The 9,120-nt window shown below is 47.9% G+C and overlaps 1 protein-coding gene across 1 annotated transcript; it reads left to right on the top strand.

Annotated features, from left to right (window-relative positions):
• The first annotated feature begins 579 nt into the window (after window positions 1-579).
• C7H3orf62 (chromosome 7 C3orf62 homolog) lies at window positions 580-8,667 on the top strand. The gene is made up of 4 exons (XM_039546113.1): window positions 580-654; window positions 750-803; window positions 3,745-3,831; window positions 8,277-8,667. Exons 2-4 carry the CDS (start codon window positions 797-799, stop codon window positions 8,528-8,530), a joined length of 348 nt encoding a protein of 115 aa, XP_039402047.1. The 5' UTR covers window positions 580-654; window positions 750-796; the 3' UTR covers window positions 8,531-8,667.
• The last annotated feature ends 453 nt before the right edge of the window (window positions 8,668-9,120 follow it).

Raw genomic sequence — 9,120 nt, 5'->3', positions numbered from 1 at the left:
TTCCAACCAGTTATGCACCCACCTTATACTAGTTCCATCTAGGTTGTATTTCCTTAGTTTGTTCGAGACAGTATAAAAGACTTTAATAAAGTCAAATATATCATATCTACTGCTTCCCCCATCCACAAGGCTTGTTACCCTGTCAAAGAAAGCTATTAGGTTGGTTTAACATGATTTGTTCTTGACAAATCCATGCTGACTGTTACTATTACCTTATTATCTTCTAGGTGCTTGCAAATTGATTGCTTAATTATTTGCTCCATTATCTTTCTGGGTACCGATATAATTTATTTATTTTTCTTACTGCAGTTGTCTTTTACTTTCTTTATATGGTTAAAATAAGGTGTGTAATTAGAAACCTCATCCCTTCTAGGTGAGATGTCAGAAAAACTAAGGAGATGCAGGAAGGAACTGACTGCAGCTATAGACAGGGCATTTGAAGATTTCACAGCTCCTTTCTGTCTCTCAGAAGATTGCATCAACAAACAGAATTCAGACTTGCAGACAGAGACACCTTCCTCCTTGCCCCAAATGAACAGAGTTAGTTACAGAAGAGATCCTACTTCTACCTTATCTTCCTATCTCGACCAGTCTGCAGCAGTCTCCTGTGTGCTGGAAAAAAAGACTCCTGTCTTCATACCAAACCTTATTCCAGTAAGCATTGCCCAAAATCCCTTATGCCCAAAGAGAGAACCTTTGACAAGTAAGGAAAATACTTGGCTACGTTCTTCCATTTTTGTGTCTGACAGACAACTTCCAAGAACTCTGGGGGACAGTGAGAGATGGAGAAAAGGGCATGCGAGGTACAGTTTGTATTCATAGTTCTTTGTCATTAATATTGTTAGGACATGTGCTTAGATGGTCAGGGTGTCGTATTTCAAGACTTCCAAGAAGAGGGAACTTTTGAGGAGATATGTGCAAGAATGTTTCCTTCAGAAGCTCAGACATTAGATATTATTCCTGAGGGGGGATGGGTTCTCGTGCTTAGAGTTGGGGGCTGAGAATCAGGACCTCAGGGTGCTATTTCCAACTCTGTCACAAGTATTCTCTGCAATTTTGGGCACCCTGTTTTGCCCACATTTACCCTTCAGTCTGTAGTTGGAGAATGCTCCTTGCCTCCTTCCTAATGCCTTGCTACACAGGGCTGTGTAGTGTATCATCAGCTTGTGTTATGCAGGAGTTTAGGCTACACTATCATAACGGTGTCTTCTGGCCTTAAAATCTGTGACTGGTTTAGTATTTATTATTTGCATTCAGGGGCGGCTCCAGCACCAGCGCTCCAAGCTTGTGTCTGGGGCGGCAAGCCGCGGGGGGCGCTCTGCGGGCGCCGGGAGGGCGGCAGGCAGGCTGCCTTCAGCGGCTTGCCTGCCGAGGGTCCGCTGGTCCCGGGACCAGCAGACCCTCCGTGCTTGGGGCGGCAAAATGTCTAGAGCCACCCCTGTTTGCATTACAGTAGCATGTAGAGACTTCAGTCTCAGGGCTCCTTTGTGCTAGATGCTGTAAAGTAAGACAGTCCCTGTTCCAAACAGCTTGAAGTGCAATATAGTAATATTCATGTCTGAGACAAATCTCAGGTGAGTCACCACATGAAAAAACCTTCACATGCAGAGGACCCTACCAACTTAATAGTCCATTCTAGTCAATTTCACAGCCATTGGATTTGAAAGTTTGTCTGAAGACATAAAATTGACTTTTACATCTGAAATTTCACCGTGTTGTAATGGGGGGTGACCCCCTCCCCCCAAAAAGGGTGTTCCCCCCCACAAAGCTGTTGCAAGAGGATTGTCCCCCTTCACTTCTGTGCTGCCTTCAGAACTGGGCTGCGGGAGCTTCCTGCAGCTGGAGGAGGCTCGTGGAGGCGATCTTCCCCTGTGTTTCTGGGAGTGCCCCAGCCAGGGGCTCCTACCTGCTAGTCCCAGCTGGCTGGGGAGGGACAGGACTTACTCTTTCCTTACATGGCCCCTTTAGGGGAGAGATCAGACCCGCCTCCAGCTACCTCTCCTGGGTGCAGGAAGCTCTATGGCTGGGCAGCAGCCCCAGAGCTTCATGCAGCTGGAGGATGTTCCCAGAGGCGGAGGTGGGTCCGACCTCCCACATGCTCCTTGAAGTACTACAGCTGGGGGCGCCTACCTGCTAGTCCTAGCCAGTGGTGGATTAATGCACAGGCCCTGCAATGGTGTAGGACTCACCCCAGTGGCGCCTCTTGCTGGTACCTTCTGGGAATTAGCTCTCCAGTTGTCAGAGTGCCCTCTGCAGGCTGGTGTCCCTCTTTTCCTAGCCCCCATGTCCCTCCCAGACCCAGTGCCCCTTGCACACTGGGGTACTGCCCCCCCAGCAATACACCCCTCAATCCCTGGGTTTCCCCTCCCCAGGGAACCCCCACCCACTATCCCCACCTTGCCTCAGTCTTTGGCTACTGCCCAGTCTCCATCTAGCCCCCATTCACTAGGGCAGACTGCAGTATGAATGCCACTCATCACAGGTTGGGGGGATTGGACCTGCTGTTTCTACCTACCCCTTTAGGCTGCCCCCCTGCAACCCGAGTACCTATTCGGCCTTCCACTAGGCTTCAGCCTGGGAGTTTCCAGGCCAGAGCTCCCCGGGCCTCCCCCAGCCCTGCTCCAGCTCAGGTACCTTGGTATGCTCCCAGCAGCCACATCCCTCCCTCTCAACAGACTAGAGAGAGTCTGTGCTTCTGGCCCACTGCCCTCTTATAAGGGCCAGCTGGGCCCTGATTGCACTGGCTACAGCTGTGGCTGCTTTCCCCATCAGCCCAGCTTTTCTCTGCCACAGCCCTCTCCCAGGCTGCTTTAAGCCCTTCCAGGCAGCAGCGGGGTGACTACCCTGCTACAAGACCCCCTGGAGAAATGGGCACCCCAGGCCCCGGCACAAACTTTGGAGGCAGAAACCCCAAGCCCTGGCAGAAGACATGGGGGTGGGGCAGAAGTCCTGAGCCCCAGCAGGAGCTGTGGGGTGGATGCACCAGTTGGAGCTGCAGAGGCAGAAGCCCCGAGTCTGGGTGTCCCAAGCCCCGGCTGGAGCCATAGGGGAAGAAGCCCTGAGCCCCAGCAGGAGCCCTAAGGCTGGGCACCCCGAGCCCTGGCAAGAGCCATGGAGGCAGAAGCCCCAAGCCTGGGTGTCCTGACCCTAGGCACCCTGAGCCCTGGCTGGTGCTGCGGGGGCAGAAAGCCCAAGCCCAGGTGCCCCAAGCTGTGACAGGAGCCAACACACAGAAGACGCTAGGCTGGGCACCCTGAGTTGCGGCAGAAGCCCCAAATCCAGTTCCGGGGCCGCTGCAGCACAGAAGTGAGGGTGATACACCCTCACTTCTGCGCTGACTTTGGAGGTGGATCTGATCTCCCCACCGAGAGAGGACATGCAGTGGAAGGACAAGTCCTGTGCCTCCCCTACCTGGCCACAACTAGCAGCTAGGAGCCCCCACCTGGGGTGATCCCAGCATCAGGGGGGAGGTCAGATTTCACAGGGAAGGGCTTATTTCATGGTCCATGACACGTTTTTCACAGACATGAAATTGGTAGAGCCCTACACATGCACATTAGAAGATGTTGAGACATCTTCTATACAACTATATAACCACTGTCGTCATACCTTCATTTGAATGTGTGCCCTACATTTAGTCCTTGTGTTTATAAAGCTCCTTTTTTGCTGTCAACCATTTGACAAACTTCTGCAGTGCAGCTTGTCCAGAGAACCAAAACCGTTCCATTGTTTTGTCTAGCAAAGATGCTGAAAGATGCATGAAGTCAGAAGCAAACATAGCTGTCAATGCTGTCTCCCAAGACATTCCGCAGGATCTTCCTGACACACCCGGTGAGTCTAGAGCTCCACTTTTCTTCCTCACACTCAGGGTAGGCTGGCTTTTCCAGGTCTGTGAAAGCTTTTAAAAACATCTCCTCACCCTTTTGTAGAAGGGATTGTGAGGATCTGTAAATTGTAAGGGAACAGATAACCAGCAATGGAGCTGTTTGCCTCTAAGCCTCCTGTTCAAATCCAGCCAGATCAGGTATAACTAAAGTTACTAAAAACTAGGGTGTTGATTAATCACAGTTAACGCACGTGATTAATTCAAAAATTTAATCATGATTAATCACACTGTTAAACAATAGAATATGAATTGAAATGTATTAAATATTTTTGGATGTTTTTCCACATTTTGAAATATATTGATTTCATTTACAATACAGAATACAAAATATACAGTGCTCACTTTATATGATTATTTTTATTACAAATATTTGCACTGTAAAAATGATAAACAAAAGACAGTATTTTTCAATTCACATCATACAAGTACTGTAGTGCAATCTCTTTATCCTGCAAATGCAATTTACAAATGTAGGTTTTTGTTACATAACTGCACTAAAAAAACAAAATAATGTAAAACTTCAGAGCCTACAAGTCCACTCAGTCCTACTTCTTGTTCAGCCAATCGCCAAGACAAACAAGTGTTTACATTTACAGGAGATAATGCTGTCCTCTTCTTATTTACAATGTCACCTGAAAGTGAGAACAGGTATTTGCATGGCACTTTTGTAGCCAACATTGCAAGGTATTTACATGCCAGATATGCTAAACATTCATATGCCCCTTCATGCTTCGGCCACCATTCCAGAGGACATGCTTCCATGCTGATGACGCTCATTTAAAAAATAATGCTATAATTAAATTTGTGACTGAACTCCTTGGTGGAGAATTGTATGTTTCCTGCTCTGTTTTACCCGCAATCTGCCATATATTTCATGTTACAGCTGTCTTGATGACCCAACACATGTTCATTTTAAGAACACTTTCACTGCAGATTTGACAAAATGCAAAGAAGGTACCAATGTGAGATTTCTAAGGATAGATACAGCACTCGACCCAAGGTTTAAGAATCTGAAGTGCCTTCTAAAATCTGAGAGGGACGAGGTTGGGGAATGCTTTCAGAAGTCTTAAAAGAGCAACACTCTGACACGGAAACTGGAACCACCAAAAAAGAAAATCAACCTTCTGCTGGTGGCATTTGCCTCAGATGATGGAACTGAATATGCGTCAGTCCGCGCACTGGTTTGGATCGTTATCTAGCAGAACCCATCATCAGCATGAACACATGTTCTCTGGAAGAGTGGTTGAAGCATGAAGGGACATATTATCTTGAGCACATCTGGCGCAAATATTTTGTGACTCCAGCTACAACAGTGCCATGAGCAGGGCCGGCTCCAGGCACCAGCCGAGAAAGCTCGTGCTTGGGGCGGCAGATTCCAAGGGGCGGCATTCCGCCCAATCCTTTTTTTTTTTTTTTTTTGCACTTCGCCGCTTCCGCCGCCCCTGCAGGTTTTTATCTTTTTGGTTTGCTGCTCCTGCCACCCTGTAGGGGGCAGCGGCGTGGAGGAGGGGAGCTGCTGGGAGTGGTGCCAGGTCTGCAGCAAGCCCGGCACAGCAGCCCGCGTCCTTCCCTTCCTGCCCACCAGAGCGGCGCAGAGCCCTCCCAGCAGGCGGCACGGCAGGAGGGGCCGCATGGCAAACGCCCTGCTTAAAAAAGCCCTGGCTGTCCCCCTTCTCTCTCTTCCCCCCTCCCCCGCCGCTAGCTGGAGTGTGCACTCCACTGCCCGGGGTCTGCAGGGCTGGGAGTCCCCCTGCACCCGCGCTTCTGCTGCCCCACAGGTATTTTTTTGTTTTTTGGGGTTTTTTGTTTTTTCTTCCCTTTGCCGCTCTGGCCAGCTGGGCGGTTTGTTTCACACACACACACACACCCTTTGCTGCTCCGGCCGGCAGGTTCGTTTCATGCCCCCCCCTCCTTCGTTGCTCTGACCGGCCGGCAGGTTTGTTTCCCCCCCCCTTTGCTGCTCTGGCCCCCACGCAGGTTCTTTTTTGGGGGGGGGGGGAGGTTGGGGCGGCAAAAAAGCCAGAGCCGGCCCTGGCCATGCCTGTTCTCACTTTCAGATGACATTGTAAACAAGAAAGGGGCAGCATTAATTCCTACAAATGAAAACAAACTTGTTTGTCTGAGTGACTGGCTGAACAAGAAGTAGGACTGAGTGGACTTGTAGGCTCTAAAATTTTACATTTCATTTTTGAATGCAGCTTTTTTTGTACATAATTCTATATTTGTAAGTTCAACGTTCATGATAAAGAGATTGCACTACAGTACTTGTATGAGGTGAATTGAAAAATACTATTTATTTTACAGTGTATATATTTGTAATCAAAGTAATAAACAAAGCAAGCACTGTACACTTTGTATTCTGTGTTGTAATGGAAATAAATATATTTTGAAAATGTAGAAAACATCCAAAATATTTAAATAAATGGCATTCTATTATTCTTTAAACAGTGCAATTAAGTGGAATTAATTTTTTTAATCGCTTGACAGACTTACTAACAACTAGTAGGTGCTTGGTGAACTAGATGAAATGTGTTTTGTGTCTCAGTCCAGTTCACTCTGGGTGTATGGCCACTGCACCCCAAGTGGCAGCATGATGAATATGCTCAGCAAAAAAGCCAGGCACTGATTCAACATTGAGGCTAAACTACCCTCTCACCCCAGAGGTGATGCCTCCATCCAAAGGAGATAGGAAGCTGGCTCTGCGTGATATACCTGTTCTACATAGGATTTAAATCTTAAGTATTATCACTTCAGCACCTTTAGTGCTGCTGAGCTGCCCCAGTAGCAAATCAGTGTGCCCCTCAGCCAGAGGGGGCATCCTGAGATACCCAATGCCCCCACTGCCAGGATGGAGACCCCACAGTGATTCTGCCATGACCTCCTGGTCCCAACAGCCTCTTTCCCCATCTTTGATGCGTCCAGCAGCACTGCTGGTACACAGCTGAGATCCACCACATCCCAACCTGCCCCTCTCTCTCCTGCTAGCCTTGCTAGCAGATCATCATCCCAGATCTGCAGTGCCTGTGGCGCGGGCATGTTCCTTGGCCATGGGCACAGCATAAGGGGGGAGGAGATTGATAACTATATTCCCCTCTCCCTCTGCAGTTGATGCGCTGCTATGTGCAATCCCTCAATCCTCCCAAATGCAACATCAAATGTCCTGAAAAAATGGCACTGGGTGAATGTTACTATACGCCTACCACCCCCAAGCTTGCTACACTAAATCAGTAGAACAGCCACTGCTTCCTCTGAGAAACGTGCCACTTGAAGCTATATTGACTTGCTTCTAAGGCCAGATTCAGACTTCCCAGAATGCTCACTACTAAGGCAGGTCTTTCACTTGGTATCAGGGCAGAATACAAAGACCTCAGCCTGGGTATGTATATAATGGGAATTTAACAGACCTCTTTCACTGCCATATATTCTGGGTTTATAAAACATGTCACTCCCAATCCTTGCCCCTGCCATCTATACCACCAAACAAGAGACACAGACTTAACTGGGCTCCTACACTTTCTCACCATGGTATATGCAGTGGCAGTTCTAAGGGGCAGCCCAGATTTCATTGTAGGGGAAATTCTATGACTGGGAAGGAATGGATGAAAAGTGACATTTTCACATTCTCACAGCTCTGTACCAATGACATCCCTATGTGTGTCTCAAACCTTGGTACTCTGGCCTGCAAAAGCCACATTTTTGCCAATATCTACAACTATGCTATGAGCAACAAGCTGGCACATGAAATTCAGTATTGATAAATGCCAAGTAATGCACACTGGAGGGAAAAAATGAATTACCCATACACGTTTGCAGGATTCCAAATAAGCTGTTTCAGGAAAGGCATCTAAGCTTCACTGGACAGCTCAGTGGAGACCGCTGCTCAATGAACATGTTGGGATTCATAAGGAATGGGATGGAGAGTGATGCAGAAAATATAATGCCTTTATCTCCAACAATAAAGCTTCATCCAGATACTGTGTGCAGGAGTAGTCACCCGTTATCAAAGAGACAACTGCAGAACTACATGGAGGTTCAGAGAAGGATGATAAGAATGATCCAGAGCCTGGAGAACCCCCCTATATGCAGAAAGATTAAAACGACGGATTGCTCACTTTAGAGAGGAGACAAATAGGAGGAGTGGGATTAAAATGTACTAAGCATAATGCTTCTGAGCAACCCCCATAGCAAACCAGTGTGGGGAGCCCAGTGCTCGCAGCATACTGGGGTACAAAAGGTCTCCGGCGCTCCTGAGCCACACATGTTGGTGCCCATGTAAAGATCCCTGAGTGGTTGTAATGTATCTATAGATATTTACAGCCTCTCTTACTCTTCTCCAATTACTGATTATGCTGATGGACTGGTTTTCATGGCATTTTCCTTTATTTTGTAGGGAACCCAAACAGTTGGGGTATAGAGGAGTTAGCAGGCCAACTGGCCCTAGTGAATGAGTTAAGCAGAGTTCACAGGCACTCAGGTGAGCCCCCCCTTAGAGATGATGTTTTAGCCATCTTTATGGATGCGAGCAGCAGCTCTGAGACAAGGCACCGAAGACCAAACATTGAGGATGAAGAGATTATCCAGACAGTTCTGGATTTGGAAGAGGATTACAGCACGGCCATCTCTGCTCTGCACCAACTGAACTAGCAAAACTGGCTCAAAGGTTTACATAGGCAAAGACTTAAGAAACAACCGTTCTTAAACATGGAGCCTTTCTGGGGGAAAAAATGGCAGATTCCATGTAATATAAAGGTTCAATTAAAATAATAGTAATTTGCAAACTCTCCCTTTATGCCAGTGTTTTGTACTATTCATGTTTTCTTCTGAGTGCTGCTTTTTTTTTTCTTGTGAGAAGGGAGGTTTCATTATTTGTGACTGACTTTCTCCAGCAATACAGTAACTCCTCACTTAGTCGTCCTGGTTAATGTTGTTTCGTTGTTACATTGCTGATCAATTAGGGAACATGCTTGTTTAAAGTTGTGCAATGCTCCCTGCTTTGTCCACTGCTTGCAGGAAGAGCAGCCCATTGCAGCTAGCTGGTGGGGACTTGTAACCAGGGTGAACCGGCAGCCTCACATCAGCTCCCCATATCAGCTCTCCGCTCCCTTAAGTTCCCTGTGCTGCAGCCGCGCAGCAGGCTAGCAATTGCTGGGCAGGTTAGCTGTCCCTCCACCCATTGCCATGTCCAGCTCCTGCCCTATGCCTTGGAGCTGCTCCCAGAGATTCCTGCTTGCTGT

This window comes from Mauremys reevesii, linkage group 7 (genome assembly GCF_016161935.1).
Source record: "Mauremys reevesii isolate NIE-2019 linkage group 7, ASM1616193v1, whole genome shotgun sequence".
Lineage (NCBI taxonomy): Eukaryota > Metazoa > Chordata > Testudines > Geoemydidae > Mauremys > Mauremys reevesii.
This window is presented reverse-complemented; position numbering and strand designations above follow the sequence as displayed.

Bases quoted from the DNA above. Each gene is read 5' to 3' on its own strand.
- C7H3orf62 (XM_039546113.1), top strand. The intron at 3,832-8,276 runs GTGAGTCTAGAG...TTTATTTTGTAG, and splicing joins GGATCTTCCTGACACACCCG to GGAACCCAAACAGTTGGGGT.